This window comes from Mucor velutinosus (genome assembly GCF_035048745.1).
Source record: "Mucor velutinosus strain NIH1002 chromosome Unknown tig00001563, whole genome shotgun sequence".
NCBI lineage: Eukaryota > Fungi > Mucoromycota > Mucoromycetes > Mucorales > Mucoraceae > Mucor > Mucor velutinosus.
Genome location: NW_027041904.1, coordinates 3,512,378 through 3,528,334, shown reverse-complemented (window position 1 = coordinate 3,528,334; position 15,957 = coordinate 3,512,378). Strand labels below are relative to the sequence as shown.

Sequence of the window (15,957 nt, the reverse complement as noted above, 5' to 3'; positions counted from 1 at the left end):
ACCAATTATTTTTTTTTTATCATTGTAAGCTTATTCTCTACTTTTTTCTCCCTTTCGCACAACCTTCCCCTTTCACTATCACTTATATGCATATTTTATATTTCTTCAAATAAAAACTGAAAAAAAAATCACTCAATACACCGTTTGGAACATCATAAAGGCTCCGTATGTTCGTTTAATCAATCAAACAAAAGTAGAATGTTTTGTTGATTTGTGCGTCATAGCTGCACCTATTAATAGCTTTGCAAGTTACAGCAAATTTGTATTAGATAGTAGAAATAGTAAAAGGAACTAGTAACTTAGCACCATATACATTGTATTTATCAATATGCAAGACTCGTTTATGCCTTTCATCATTGGAAGGTTCTGAAATGAAACGATGGAGTCTTGAATTAAACCAGCCTTGCACTGTAATCCGATACGCTGGATAATGTGTACAGAGCCATGGTTATGCGGAAGAAGCCACCAAATGTAGCGACAGGGAATGCCAACTGTAATCAACCAGCCTTTGTGTGGTGCGTCCCTGCTTGACAGGAAGCAACAGCTATGGCATGCTAATACTGGCCCACAGAATGAATCAATGTGAGTACCCCTGCTATAAATAGACAAATTTGTATCAGATAGAGAAATAGAACAGTAAACAAAGAGCCCTTTCATGATCTTTATAATCAATAGGCATTGACGTAAGAGTAATACCACGATTGAGCCAGGCATGCTGGCTTGGCAACGTTTGTTTCAATACCCATGAACATGGTTTACACCTGAAAGCGCGTTCATGACGATGATTTGCTCTGTTACTGTGGCAACCTCGCATTTAATAGAGCTTTTTAATAACAGAGCTGCTGTACATTCTAATATGAAGCGCCAAGTTTCAATCTTCAGCAGGGCTACTATGATTGATACTAGTAGAATGTTGCTCTGGTTACCTGTAAGCAATCAATGGCAAGCAAACATCGGATTACAATACAAAATTCACCTTATTCACCCTTTTTATACCAAGATCAATGCTTCTTCATGGCATATTAATGTCTATTAAAAAGGAGAAAACCACTTGAAGCGCCGCATCATACCCAATATTCTAGAATGGCAGAATAAACAGCTGAAGAAGAAGCGTCAATCAGTGTAGATCTATAGAAAACTCACCAACGTAATTTGAATGCAATGGCCTCATTGTGGTTATTTGAAAGGGACATTTAGCTAAATTTACCAGCAAATTGATGAGATTCATGCAGCATTGTGCAACGGTACATTTCAAGGAAATTGAATAAGTGACCCATTCTATTGCCTGTGCTCAACAAGGCATGATTTCCATACATTCGTGTACTCTTAGTTGGAGTAGTCTCATGCTAATGAGCAGTCAGATGATAACACAGGATCAAACAATGAAGTTTTATTTATTTATAAGGAAATCATTTTTTTTATATATTGGTGATTTTTTCTTGGGTGGGTTCTCCATACTTTCTTGGTTAGGTAGGAGAGAGAGGCTTATGAGCTCAATACCAAACAAAAGAGAGATTGCTTTATGCGCCCAAGGTAGGGAAAGCCTTTGAGTCTGACAAGTTGACGGAGCCTTGACCACGACCGTTGCTCTTGTTACCACCACGACCACTGCTGTTACCACCACGACCACCACGACCACCACGGCCACCACGGCCACCGCGACGATCATCATTGCTACGGTGAGCAGGTTGATCAATTTCCAAGAAAACCTTCTCCTTCTTGTTCTTGGTTCTCAACTTGGCTTCAGATTCCTGTAAAAAAAAAATCAAATCATTGTAAGAAACCACATTGAATCAAACATTAGGACGTGCTACAATGTACCTTGCCGACAAAGAAGACATCTTCTTCCTTTTCGAGGACAACGGCATCCTTCCATTGACCATCATCAGCACCTTCGTTGGCCTTACGAGCTTCATTGAGACGGAAGGTTTGAGCATTCTTCTTCTCTGAGAGGTATTCTTCCAAAGTTTTGGTATTTTCCTCTGGTTCTTCGGCGCGAGAATTGCGAGTTTCGGCGGCATCTGGATCATTGGGGTCCAATACGTCATGGGCACTAATAATATGGTAATTATTTTTAGTGAGAAAAAAGAGGTAGATAATGAGATGGCTTACCCTTGGAATTCGGCAGTGCCAGCTTCGCCCCAACCCTTATTGATCTTCTTTTCATTATCGCTATAAGGCAGACATTGAGTAACATGGATTACGGGATGTTTGAAATGTAAAACTCACTAGATACCGGTTCCACTGTGACGATCGAATTGACGGCCACGGCCACTGTATTCGTTACGGCCAGCTCTTTCAGGTCTAGCAGGTCTTGAAGAGGACTCAGTGTTGGAGGCTTGAGTGGCTTCAGAGACATCCTTGCGGTTACCACGATCACGTTTCGAAGGGGGAGAGACTACAAGGCAGACATTTGGATATTAGACATCATTGGCAATGAAAGAGATGAGATGGCAGAGGGAAGAGCGACGCGATTTTCATGCAACTCGCTCAAAGCATTAAACTTACCAGCAGGTTGTCTAGTACCAGTAGTGGCACGACGCTGTTCACGTCTAGTAGGGGGAGGAGCATCACCCTTCTTCTCGACGGGCTTGACGTTACCGAGCTTATCGATTTCAGTTTCTTCCTCTCCTAAGAGGGCACCAAAACGGTTCTGTGTGAATGACATTTGTAATATATCTTGAGTCTTCTTTTCCTTGATACAAAAAAAAAAGTGAGGAAATCAAGAAAGAAAAAGAAAAACCAAAAGACTCTGAGGAAAGGGAAAAATATGGCGTTTTTTTTTTTTTTTTTCTTCATGGCTTCTGTGTATGCTACATTTCGTTGGCCAATTAGATCTATGATAAGATTGATTATGCTCAAGCATTTTAGAGCTAAAAAGATGACTAAACCGTAGGTCCGGAAGATAAATGGGCAAGTTTTTTGTTGAGAAACACACGCATACATTGAAGAAGGCTTTTCTTATCCAACACTTGCCTTATACATTGCTTAGAGGCCACGAAAGATTCACTGCCATTGCATGAATATTATTCATAGTCATTGCAGGCAGTTATTGCCCGCGGTAGTTCGTTCTTTGAGGTTGAAAAATACTCACGGTTCATGGAGTCATCTCATAAATGTTTTTTTTACTATTCACTTGGGGACGAAATACCCGGGAGCTCGAGATGAGTTTAGCATTCCATTGAAAAAAAAAAAAAAAAAAAAAAAAAAGCTTCTGACATCTAGTTTTGAATTCCATTCTTCAGCTAATGAGTTGCATGGGAGATATCTACTTGATATTCAATTTCGAGAGGCAGCTGCCATCGCTTGTGAGCTTATATCCAAGCAACTACTGCGTTACCGTGTCCAACGTCCGTGTAGCATTAGCAACTAGTTCAACGCCAGATTGTCTGAAATGCGCATGATGTTTCATGACTGAAATTCAAAAGCCCAATGTTTGAAAGAAGCGTACTTGAAGGGCAAATGCTGTGCTAAATCACCTTGTGTAGTTGGTGCGATAATGCAGTTAAAGATGAAATAGGAGGTGTAGATTAGACATACGTACTATCATGCTTAGAGAGACTCAAATTCCATCATTGCAATGACAGCATTGACAGATACAGAATAAATCGGCGAAAACATTTAATGAACAGTGTAACCGAGATGCTCCCCTTGCTAAATGCATAAATACATTATGGTTGATATACTTGAACTTGTCTGCATACTAGAGGTTGATATTGACCAAGAATTTGCCATGGTATTCAACAAAATCACTTGAAGTTGAGCCATCTATATTGTGCTGTTCCGTGCTAGACAAGAGTAGTGTTGGATGGTTGTATTTCAATAAGATTTTCGAAAGAGACGTAATTTCTAAAGGGTAACCAAGATGCATCTTGAAACGCTATCACATACTGTATAAAAAAAAAACCCCCCCATATGCCAATTGGCTTAAAGGTGACCAATGTGTTCCTGGTCTGTTCATTGGAGTTGACCAATGCACAAAAAGAAAATATGTCATAAAAGCTCTAAACATTACACCATCTACACTAGTCTTGGGCAAATTTTGTAGACACCACTCTAGTTTTCAGAATGAGCTTATGTGCAGATCCAAACATATGTCCAATACAAAACTCAACTTTAAGCTTTCAAGAGCTGACCTGTCTAGAGTTGTTTATTTGACCCGATCAATCCTCATCGAGAGACATCTTTGAAGTGAGCGGCACATGCATTTGCGCATGTGAAAGGATCTCGAGAGATAGACAGAGGCAATAGCCTATCCTGTCGAACATCTCTTTTCATATCAAGTGCCTCTAGGAAGGAAAGATTCCTTGATTTCATTGACTCGTCTTTTTGTTGGTGTGAGAACCTTAAATCCTCTCCATAGCTTGAAAATTTGAGTCTAACGACAAACGACATGATGCTGATCAAGGCAGATCTTTGTCTAAAAGAGACAGAAAAAGAGAGAGAGAGAGAGAGAGAGAGAGAGAGAGAGAGAGAGAGAGAGAGATTACGCACAATATGTTTAATTTAGGTCGACTCAGAATCACACAAAGGGCATGACATGGCCAAAATTATAGGTCCCAAACCTAAACAGCTAATGGGCGCACCCAAGCCAATTTTTTTTAGGTCCATGAGCGATCAAGGCTATGAAAACGGCCGGACTGTACAAAAATTAAATATAAACACTCTCTTTCTCTCTTCTATTTTGTTTTTCCAAACCCTTTTGAAAACCCGTAGTTCCCGGTCATACCATTCAATACAACATATAACAAGATGCAAATGCATAAAATTCCAGACGAGATACTGCTGCGTATATTCAATGTGCTTGTGGATGATGTGCAGTCATTGATTCGAGTGAGCCAAGTTAGTAAGCGATTCAACAGGTAAACTCCAATCACTTGTAATGAGCTATCGTATTCACATTATCGCAGGCTTATCGATGATCCCAAGCTATGGTACAATGCATTCCTATCAAGGTATCCAGTATGGGGAAGTCGAGTTGAATATTCGTTCAATTCAAAGCGACTCATCGATTGGAAAGACTTTATGATTCACCTTGTAAAACAACAAAAGGCAACTGAAAACTTTAGCTTTGAATTTGTGCAAGAGCAGCTACTTGTGAGCCGTCGTAAACGAAGATTTGAAGAAGACACTATCGAAGAGCCAGTCGATCAAGAGGATGAAGACGAAGACGAAGACGAAGACGAAGAAGAACAGCTGCCATTTTGGATACAAGATCCTCTTGTGGTAGACATTGATCGTATCGATAAAACTGGCATTGTAGCTACCGGCAAGCATCGCAAAGACACACTCAGTAGAACATCGCAGCACAAGATTTTGTTTTGGGAATACCCATCATGGAAACTCATTCGCACCTTTGAGCTGAACCTGACGCCCTCCAACATTACATGTCAAATCATTGGCATTCAGTCGATTCGTATGCCAACTGCGGATGGAAAAGGTATTCAAAAGGCCCGTTTCTTTACACTGGCTGTGGGCATTGCGTTCATGAATGGCCTGGATCAGCAACAGCCGCCAAACCAAGAGGAATTTGAAGATCGAGTGGATATTTGGAAGGCTATCTTTGTGTATCGGCTGTTTGATGATGGGTCAACCCAATGTGTGGCTCATGTCAGAGTGGAGGATCTGTTTCTGGGCAGAGAGGTTTTTCTGTTCTCTGATACGTCTTGGTGTCAGTCGAATGATGGTGATTGCAATGATGCTCCACAAGATGCCAGCACCTCGCCTCTAGCAGATTGGATGAAGATTATATGTCCATCAGCACAAGCGACGCCCCCGTCCAGCCATGTTAACTCCCGCTTTACAGTGTATATGCTTGCTATTGGCCCCATCTTTGAACGCAACATCACAGGTTGTGTGCAACTAGCTCAATTTGATATACGAGGACAACGCAACATACTGGATCCATCAACGACGCCTGTCGTTTGGGACACCGACTCAAATCAGCTTGTGGCTATATCAAAGAAATTCCACTCCTACTTGGGCTTTGGACATCCCATCAACCATGGGCGCTACTTGTTTGAAAGTGCAACTGATATGCTGACTTGCATACGACTCGGCACAGATGTTAGCTGTATGATCCACTTTAAATATCCTCCTCACTTGAACCATTTGATATGCACTGGAAGTTATCAAGACGATGAACTGTCTGTTTACGACTGGCGGTTTGGGATCAAAGTGGGTTCGCTGCCCTGGAAGACTACCGAGGATGCTACAGTCATACGCCGAACAACAAGCATTGTGGGTGCCAATCCAGCAGCAGCAGATCAACTGGATCACGCTGTATTACCACCACTCCATCTGAATCGACGACCTGGCAATGAAGATTTACAGGAGCAGCAGCAACAGCAGCAGGGGGATGGCGAGGAGGAGGAGGATGCGGATACGGTGGAGGTGCCTGTGGATGTGCGACCCTGGGGGTTGGAATCAACACTTGTATTACCACCTCACTGGATGTCTTCTGATGGCAAAAAAGACGCACATGAGGAATACAACCGCGAAGATTTGGCTCAGCATGGATTCCGTCTAATTGCAGTAGGAGATAATCGCAGCGATAATCAACGAGATAAACTCGAGATCAAAGTTTGGGATATATCTTATCTGCTACAGGTGCAATGGGACCCCTTGATTGAAAGCTACAACGAAGCAGAAGAGAATATATCTGACAGCCTCATGATGGAACTGACGCAACGATTCACATGGTGGCCCAGACGCACCAAGGAACTGTCAAGATTGGCCATTCAGATGATACTGGAGCAACAGTACCAGTCGCACCTACTCTCTCAACACGACTTCTCTATCGACTTGACCCACCACCACCATCAAAATTTACAGCATAACACCCATCATATTCAACACAGTCTATATACCAACAACAAGAAGAACCATCCGCAGCAATTTATGTTACCCTACTCACCACCCCAAGGATTGCAATCCATGCTACTATCGCATACATTTGACAAAGATGAGCAGCAGCAGCAGCAGCGACAACAACCCTCTGAAGATATACCAGTCAAGTACACGGCTTATAATGTACTGTATACGTCATTGTTCCTCTTGACTGAAGATGGTAAGGTCACTGTCATGGACATTGAGACAGGCAAGATTACTGGGACTGTCGAGAATGTTGCACAGCAGCAGGTGGAAGGAAAAAGGAGCTCATCACTGCAGCAGGAGAGCAGCCAAACGACTACTGCTACGCAGCAAGTACGAGGCATTGATGTCAATGTCATTGGGGGCAGAGAAGTTGTGGTGACTAGCAAAGAGGGCTTGCTGCGAGGCATTGTCTCTTAAACTGTATACCATGGAAATTGAATAAATATCTAGTGTGATTTGTATATCTAGCGTGTCATCTACCACTCATCAAAACACCACAAGTTTCTGAAGGCTTCTATTGTTGGTTTTTTTTTTTTTTTTTTTTTGTTTGCGGAGGATGAGATTACCATGCATCGACGTTTGAGGAATACTTGCCATGTAAGCATACGCTAAGAATGGTCCAGTCAATATTGGAGGTAGTGATTGCGCCTTGCTAAAGTGGATGGCCACTTTTGCTCGCTACTGCCTATGCCTGGAGATCAAGACAGCAAGTCCTGCTGTAATGTATTGAATAGACACTGAATTCAGATCAGCATTCTAGTTGTCCATAGTAAGGAGTAGCGTATTACCCGATACGGACGTTCGCCTATGTAGGACTGTGACACCATGACCAATGGAACCTACAGATCGAGCATCGGTGCTATTACAACCAGATCCTGCAAAACACAAAAGGGAGAGAAGCGCAATTTGTGTCTTCTCTCTCTCTCTCTCTCTCTCTCTCTCTTTTTACTTTAACCAGAAACATTTACCATGATGAATGACTCTATTTCGTTTGATACGACCATGACCACTATGACGACTGCTACACTGACAACCGCCAGCTCCCCACCATCGATGCTTTCAAAAGATGTCAACCCAAGTATCATGAGTCCACCGCTTGCGGGTGTTTATTCAAACACAGGATTTGATATGATCAACATCTTATCACGACTCATGAACAGACCCAATCCACAAATCCAATTAGGTCCCATTGACTTATCCTGCTCCTTTGTTGTGTCAGATGCAAAGCAGTACGATTGTCCTGTCATTTATTGCTCGCCTGCTTTTGAGAGACTCACGGGCTACACCAACAACGAGATTGTGGGCAAGAATTGCAGGTTTTTACAGAGCCCCGATGGCCAGGTTACCTGTGGATCAAGACGCCAGCACACCGACAATCAAGCTGTCTACCATTTGAAGGCTCAATTGAACCAAGGAAAGGAGCACCAGGCCAGTATCATCAATTATCGCAAAGGTGGACAGGTAAAATGGCACATTTTGGCGCAATCTGCGCATGTGTACTGATCGTCTTTTTTATGTAGCCTTTTGTCAACTTGGTTACCGTGATACCGATTCTTGGTGACAATGGCCAAGTGGACTATTTTGTGGGTTTACAGGTGGATCTTGTGGAGCAGCCCAACTCCATCTTGGAGAAAATGAAGGGTTAGTCGTATATACTACCATTGTAAGCGGCGCTCTCGTTTAATGCTTGTGACACATAGATGGCACATATCTGATCAACTATCATCAAAACACAAGCGTATTACCATCCCATCGATTGACAGGTGTAGCAGGTAAAAAACTTGAATGTCTCAAAAACTACGCTCAAAGCGCCTGACATGTGTGTGTTGCAGGAAACGAAAACAACTTGCTAGGTTTTAACTCTTCTATGGACGACTATTTCCGTGAGATCCCTACTTCCAACACAGCGACAGACATTATTAGCTTACTGGATGCGACTCGGATTGAGTATGACGACCCAGGCTTCAACGAACAACAGATACAAAAGGAATGGAACCAGCTGTTACTGGACCAAAGCTGCGATTTCATACACGTCTTATCGCTCAAAGGCGTCTTTTTGTATGTATCCAACTCGAGTGCCTCCATGTTGGAATACGAGCCAGAGAAACTATTAGGAAATTCACTCAGTTCAATTTGCCATCCTTCCGACATCATACCCGTCATGAGGGAAATCAAAGAAGCCACCTCCAATCCAGACAAGATGATTAACCTGCTGTTTAGAATAAGAAGGAAGCTGTCTGGCTATATGTGGATCGATTGCCGCGGCAAGTTGCACATGGATCAGAGTAAAGGAAGAAAATGTCTGGTTATGTCTGGAAGAGAGAGACCCGTATACAGGTTATCAAGGCATCAAGTCATGCATCAGCAAGGAGAGGAGGGCGAGGAAGGTGGTGCGGAGTACTGGGCAAAACTGTCTCTGGCAGGCCTTTATTTGCATGTTACGTCTACCTGTAAAGATGTGGTGGGCTTTACTAACGATTCATTGGAGCAAGAGTCTATCTATCAGTACGTGGAAAACGACTCGATTACTGAAATTACAAAGGCACTAAAAGTGATCAAGGAAGTAAGAGGTGTCGCTACCGTCTCTCATACCATCCTCAACTCAAAGGGAAGCTACGTGCCAGTGACAAGCACCTTCTACTCGGGTGACAGCAGCAATCAACCTCCATTTGTACTGTTGCAAGTGAAGCTTGCATCGGCAACACAGCCGCCCACATTGAACAACTATATACCCTCACAGCATCTCTCTCCCGACTCGATCAATGATAATATGTTTGCTGAGCTCGAGTCCTTCAGAACCACAAACTGGCAATACGAACTGCATCAATTGCAACAATCTAATAAGCGATTACGAGACCAACTAGACAAGTACAACAATCCCAATAAGCAGAGAAGAAAGGTAAGTTGTTTAGATATGACTGTGGTTCTGTATTCTCATATGTGATATTAGAAAAAGACGAAATACAATGACCATGATAGGCCTAAAATGTGCGCCAAATGTCAGCGAAAGGATTCTCCAGAGTGGCGAAAAGGGCCTAATGGACCCAAAGAGCTATGTAATGCATGTGGTTTGCGTTATGCTAAATCGTTATTACACAAATAAAACAATTGATGTTATGATCCAGATACAGCTGAGTGATCACAAATTATATGAGTCCAAGAATACAACAAATGTCATTTTGGTATCATTTGTGCATTTAACCCCCCCCCCTGGATTGAGCAACCTTATATACACAATTGCAATTTTTTAATTGCAAGGTCATACCATCTTTCTATGAATCATCCATTGTCTCTTTTTCAAGCTTATTTAGTTGAAGGGCATTGATATTGCCGTTCGCCAAAATTAATTAAATCTCCACTTTACATTCTCTTCTGATTTGTTCATTTCTGAATCTTTTGGACTCGATTTGATCTATTTTGCCAGGTTCGACTATAGAAAGCATGCTAATCATCCTATAGTTCCTAATGCATTTCTGGAGTATTTTTCGATGCGCATCTAATGGTGTTAATTAAAAAAAGTGTTTTTAATGAGCTTATCGAGGAATATTAGAAAATATAAAATGAGGTTTTTGGCCAAAATGTTGGGATTTTACATATAAAGGTCTCAGAAATAAAGTTTCAGGAGTTGCTTCGGATCTATAGAGACATTTTGAATCAATACATGCCTTAGTAAAAGTCTTCGTTTTGGAGGTCAAAAACGCGATCGTTTGATTTTCGATGAAAACCATGAGGTATCCCTCGTGATGTTGGTGTGGTTTTTGGTCGATTTTCAATGATCCCAAAAAAGTTGTGGAAAGGTGTCAGAAGCTGAGTGCTAGCTGAAAGCAATTATTTGGTGCTATTCTGACGGTTTCAAACGGCTTCTAACACGAGAAATTGCTGCTTGAATCCACCTGAATTTCGCTGCGATTGACATGGTATTTAAGCGGTAGAAGGCAATGCGTGTATACTCTATGCTTTTATATAGGTTGCCTTCATTGGCAAAGATGTAGAGTATCAACGAAGTGGCAGATTCAAAGCATTAAGCCGTTTACAGATGTTTGTCATCAATAATGGAATGTTGAACAGACAAGTTTAGTAGAGTTTATTAGTGAGGTGGAACGGTGACAATAAAATCAAGCTGAATAGATTAAATTTACTCCCGTTTCTCGTTTTTCTTGATTGATTGATTTAGACATTGTACTCTTAGGAAGGTTTGACTCGTTCAAAATAGCGTTGCGTATCCTGAAGAAGTGTTCCCTTGATGGGTGCATGTTCCGTACTCCAGTCAACAGAGAGTTTGCCATGCATGTTTTTGCAACATATTATAATATTACATCTCAAGTATTACATAATGGATTCTTTCCAATTCAATTATTTGTACACTATTATGATCTGTAGGTACATTTTATACAAGTGATGTAGTCTCTCTTCTGTTTCTTGATCTCCCAACTGGAATAAAGTCGACAAGCCAAGGTGTAATCGTTGCAACAAAATATGTCGCATGAACAGTGTAATACAGCTTCAAATGCATCTGAACGACCAACAAAAGGTAATTAGGGTGGTTAGGGCAATACACATATAAATTAATAGGTATGATAAAATGTAGATAAAGCATCTAATTCTAGTAAGGAAAATAGGATTTCGTCATTGAATGGGCATGCCGCAATAGTTTTGCGTAGAAGCCGTCTTAACTTTGATTCTATAAAGATTCCTGCTAAGAAATTATCCACGACCAACGTGCGGTTTTAGCGATAAAGTAATCTAGCAACAGGCGAAATCACAATGAAACTGTTATATAGCTTGACTTCAAGTATTAGAACTCCATGTAACTTGAACCATAGGGTAAGAACGGCGAATCGATCTCTTTCTTGCCAGCAAAAACCTTGAACTACTTACCAGTGAGTGGAAGCGTGAATAACCTTGTCTGCCGAGTGATTACAGCAGCAATCCAAAATTATTCGAATGAGCAAGGCAATTCTAACTAACCTGTTGCATCTGCACTTCCATGAATCAAATCGCGATTGTGCGTTTACAGCTGGAATGGACAAAGCAGGGCTGGTTGGGGTATATGCTTGCCGTATAACAAGTAAAAGGTATATATGTAGCAAAGTCAATGTTCATACTGTTGATATCATGGCACATCTTCCAATAGCGTCCCCTCTGTTACTCCCATTTGTTTTCAAAAAGAGGTACGGTACGGCACGTTCAATAAAATAACACGCTCGTAAAATAATCAGGCATCAAGTTGTTTTCCATGCTGTTTGATTAATTAAAATTTTATTATGGGAGGGGGGGGGGGTATCATCATGTAGTAAAGTGTATATGATTTATAAATGAGATTTCTCTTGTTGAGCAGGAGCAGAGGATGGGATATACCAAGCCATTTGACTCTCTTTTGGGGTAAAACCACATTTCTCGTAAAAGGGAATGTTTTTGGCAGCGCAATCCAGAATGACTAGACGAGATGACAGATACAGATGAGCTGTTTGCTTGATGAAAATGCAGAGAGGGGTTTTTATGAGCTTACCTTTGTAACAGCCTGTCTTTTCACCAATGTATTTGAGTGCTTCAATGACTCGCAAACCCAACTTTTTGCCTTGATGAGACGAGTCGACAGCAATGTCTTCAATGTGGCCTACAAGACCATTCTTGTGCACAAATTTATGCTCAATCAAGATAGTACCAGTAGCTGCAATGCGGTTGGTCTTTTCATCCGTGATAGTAATTGTGAAATCTAATAGTAGTACAACGACATGTTTAGCATATTGACATTGGTTAGATGGAACAAAACACTTACAAGTATCATTGTGCTTCTTCATGAATTGATACTGGCTGTTCCAAGTTTCTGCAGTATGAGCACCTACTTCGGTCAGAACAGACAAAACGTCAAGATAGCCTCTTTCGAAATCATTGGCTCTGAGAGGGTATAATTTGTAGCCTTCATGTAGATTGGACTGCACCTCAGGAGAGAGGTATTTGTCTTCAAACAGAGAGTCTTCGAAGAACACATATTCTGTAGTCGTAGTAGTGGTAGCTGTGGCCGTAGTAGTGGAAGCAGGCATTGATGAATTGAATGGAAAATGTAATGTAATAAAGGAATACATGTAAAGCAACTTACTTTGTTTATATATGCAGTTTTTCACCGCGGAACAGGGTAAATGATGAATGATATTTTTAAATCAACATCCTCGGAATACAGCATCACTATTTTAGATCTCTCGCTTTTAAAAATAGCCCTTGGCCTAGGATTGGTTTAAAACATTCATTGCAGTTTGGTGCGAGAAGCCATGCTTTATGACGCTTTCATGTTCCCAACAAATTAAATGTTAACGTGCTCGAGGAAAAAATGTACATGTAATTTGATAAGCCTCCTTGATCATGTTGGATGATAAGCTCCCTTTGTTCCTGCCAATCAGTGCATCCATTCTCCTTTTTCACCTAGAAATTTAATAAAGAGGCACAAACATGTCATGGCGACTTGAAGCTGACATGCTTTCGATATTACTTTGATGAAGAAACGTGTTTATTAATAAAATGGTATAATGTGCATATGGATAAGGAATGGGGAGGGGGGGTATTTACAGACAGAGTTGAACATGTTACTCTTGATCTTGATCCATCGCGCAAGAGGCTTCGTTATCCTCATTTTGAGTATTGCTACCCACAGCCACTGCTGCTGCTGCCGCCGCCGCTTGCTGAAGCATGATCAAGTGTTGTAGTTGATCGGTGGTGAGTAATGGAAATGTTTGTGCAGCCATGCTATTAGCAGTGGCATTCGAGGTTGTTGTCGCGGGCACATTGGTCTTGTTGATAGTAGTAGTAGGCTGTATATTTACAAACAACTGTTGCTGCTGCTGTTGCTGCTGAAGCATCAATTGTTGTTGCTGTTGTTCTTGGTGTTGTTGCTGTTTGGCCATCAATCCCATCCAATTGACACTGGGAGCTGAAGCTCCGTATTGAACTGATGCTGATCGAGGAGCAACGCTGTTATTTGGTAGTATGGTTCGAATCCCTTTTGGCGCTGCACTGGTAGATGTAGAGAATGTGCTACTGAACCCACTAAACGATCCATGTCTTTGATGCTGTGCTTGTTGCTGCTGTTTAGATAGTAATACCTGTCGAAGCCCTCCACCGCCACCACTGCTACTGCTACTGCCATCAAGACTGACTGGCGAAGATGGCTGATGATGATCAGGCAAGGACTCTGTTGAAATCACCATGGCTGCCTCGGGTTTAATCTTGATTTGACCGAGCTGTTCAGGTTTGGTGCTGTTTTTTACGCTTTCCACTACTGATCTCTTGCTTTCCTCTGTCAATGAATGTCTTCTTTGTCGTTTATTCAAAGCGTGAGATCCGCTAGTGATGGCTCCTCCTCCTCCTCCTCCTCCTCCTCCTCCTCCTCCTCCTCCAGCTCCTCGTCCACTCGTTCCATTTGCACTCCAAGATGTAAACATGATGGGTCTTCCTCCAGAGCCACCGCCGCTCGATGCCATCAATGCCTCTGAACCAGCCCCTCTACCCATATTATTACTATTTTTATTAACTTTATAATCTATACTGTTGCTGTTGGCCAATGCTGTCGAGCTAGATGCGCTATTGTTGCCATTGTTTCGATTTCGTTTCTTGATCACATCTGTTTTCAAACTCAATGGTCTAACAACGCCATGCAATTTCAGGAACAAACCACACGCATTGCAAAGCGGTTTGCCTTCTGGATTTCTTCGCCATAAGGGTGTGGTTGTGGTGTTGCAGTTGGTGCATTGCGTGGTTGTGGTGGCTGATTTGGCGGATGTTTGCTGTTGTTGTTGTCTGATAGAAGGCGGAGAAGGAGTGGAGACAGGCGTCAAGATGGTTGTTTGTTGTGTGGTAATGGTAGTAGCAGCAGAAACAGAAGCAGCAGCAGTAGACACAGAAGCAATTGCAGTGTGACCAACGGCGGAATCTCCCGATGAGCTTAAAGCTGCTGGGAAAAAAATTACGTGAGTATAAATTATAGAGTACAAGTTAAATATATAATAATTAGTTACCATAGTGATTTTGTGTTGTTGTTGTTGTTGTTGTTGGCTGCAGTGGAGATGGTGTGGGCGATGATGGCGTTATATTGTTGACATTGTTTATGGTTTTGTCTTGATAATACATTGTCAGCATGTCTTCGAAACTTAATGCGCCTGCGTTCATTACGGGTGGATTCAGGTCCATGTCCTCATCCTTGTCTTCATCCATTGGTATCGTTATACTATTGTTTGTGATATGAGGTAAATAAGGTGATTCGTAAGCAGCCGACTATTTGCATGTACAATGATTAATAGCATTCTATGTGTATTATGTTTATGCATCTCACCTTTTCATACAATGGAGATGATACACGAGAAGATCCATGCACCAACACATTGCCATGCCACGGATTCTGATGTGATGGCTGCTGAGATGCCTGCTGCTGTTGCTGCTGTTGCAGATGATAGTATGTTTCGATTGCAAAGTCCATTGTATAAGGCGGAGCAGATGACGATAGGAGGCCAACTGTATCATCTGGCGCAGGGGGTGAGGAAGAGGATGATTTAGTCATGGTTGGCATTGGGGTGCTTTTCTCATCGTCTTCGTTGTCGTCCTCTTCCTGTTGCTGTTGCCGTTGCCGCTCTTCTGCTGCTCTCTTCTTATTCAGTGTCATGGCCATCATTCTCCAGGTCAAGTTTTCTAACCGAGAGCCATTGGGCAGTGTGTTTTTGGCTTTTGTATAGAGTCTCCATACTTGTGTCGCTAATGGATCCGTTTTTGATTCACTGTCCATGAGTTCAGATGTCTCTTCCTCTTCATTTGGGTCCATCAACGATGGCTTTCGAGGAGGGAACAGTGAATCAGACAGCAGCGTAGATGCTGCCAACGAGGGCGGTGTGGTGGGTGTTAGATTTTCGCTCAAAAGAAGTCTGTCCATTTTGTTTATAGTAAAGAAGGAAAATGAAAAAATAAGAATGTGAAAATTAAAGCTTTTTGGGCAAGGTGTGCCTAAGTTGAGCAAATCAAATCGCATAACTTTAAAATTGCTCCATTTAGCAAAAGTAAAATCCTCGAACTTGTAGTTTAATCGATCAAAGGTGGGTA

The 15,957-nt window shown here is 41.9% G+C and overlaps 5 protein-coding genes across 5 annotated transcripts; 2 read left to right on the top strand and 3 right to left on the bottom strand.

Moving 5' to 3' along the window:
• Nucleotides 1-1,520: 1,520 nt before the first annotated feature.
• PXA1 (ATP-binding cassette long-chain fatty acid transporter pxa1) lies at nt 1,521-2,668 on the bottom strand (the record flags this gene model as incomplete). Its single annotated transcript, XM_064829002.1, has 5 exons — nt 1,521-1,751; nt 1,822-2,053; nt 2,113-2,172; nt 2,230-2,398; nt 2,509-2,668. 5 exons carry the CDS (start codon nt 2,666-2,668, stop codon nt 1,521-1,523), a joined length of 852 nt encoding a protein of 283 aa, XP_064686204.1.
• A 2,084-nt stretch (nt 2,669-4,752) lies between these two features.
• ATC70_009773 (uncharacterized protein) lies at nt 4,753-7,293 on the top strand (the record flags this gene model as incomplete). The annotated part of the gene is made up of 2 exons (XM_064829001.1): nt 4,753-4,862; nt 4,911-7,293. The coding sequence occupies 2 exons, from the start codon at nt 4,753-4,755 to the stop codon at nt 7,291-7,293; spliced, it is 2,493 nt and encodes an 830-aa protein (XP_064686203.1).
• Nucleotides 7,294-7,845: 552 nt separating this feature from the next.
• TCB2_3 (Tricalbin-2) lies at nt 7,846-9,979 on the top strand (the record flags this gene model as incomplete). Its single annotated transcript, XM_064829000.1, has 5 exons — nt 7,846-8,337; nt 8,397-8,517; nt 8,577-8,648; nt 8,709-9,775; nt 9,827-9,979. The coding sequence occupies 5 exons, from the start codon at nt 7,846-7,848 to the stop codon at nt 9,977-9,979; spliced, it is 1,905 nt and encodes a 634-aa protein (XP_064686202.1).
• A 2,206-nt stretch (nt 9,980-12,185) lies between these two features.
• ATC70_009771 (uncharacterized protein) lies at nt 12,186-12,920 on the bottom strand (the record flags this gene model as incomplete). The annotated part of the gene is made up of 3 exons (XM_064828999.1): nt 12,186-12,313; nt 12,386-12,592; nt 12,656-12,920. The coding sequence occupies 3 exons, from the start codon at nt 12,918-12,920 to the stop codon at nt 12,186-12,188; spliced, it is 600 nt and encodes a 199-aa protein (XP_064686201.1).
• Nucleotides 12,921-13,457: 537 nt separating this feature from the next.
• Nucleotides 13,458-15,790, bottom strand: ATC70_009770 (uncharacterized protein; the record flags this gene model as incomplete). The annotated part of the gene is made up of 3 exons (XM_064828998.1): nt 13,458-14,818; nt 14,886-15,141; nt 15,200-15,790. The coding sequence occupies 3 exons, from the start codon at nt 15,788-15,790 to the stop codon at nt 13,458-13,460; spliced, it is 2,208 nt and encodes a 735-aa protein (XP_064686200.1).
• Between the last annotated feature and the right edge of the window lie 167 nt (nt 15,791-15,957).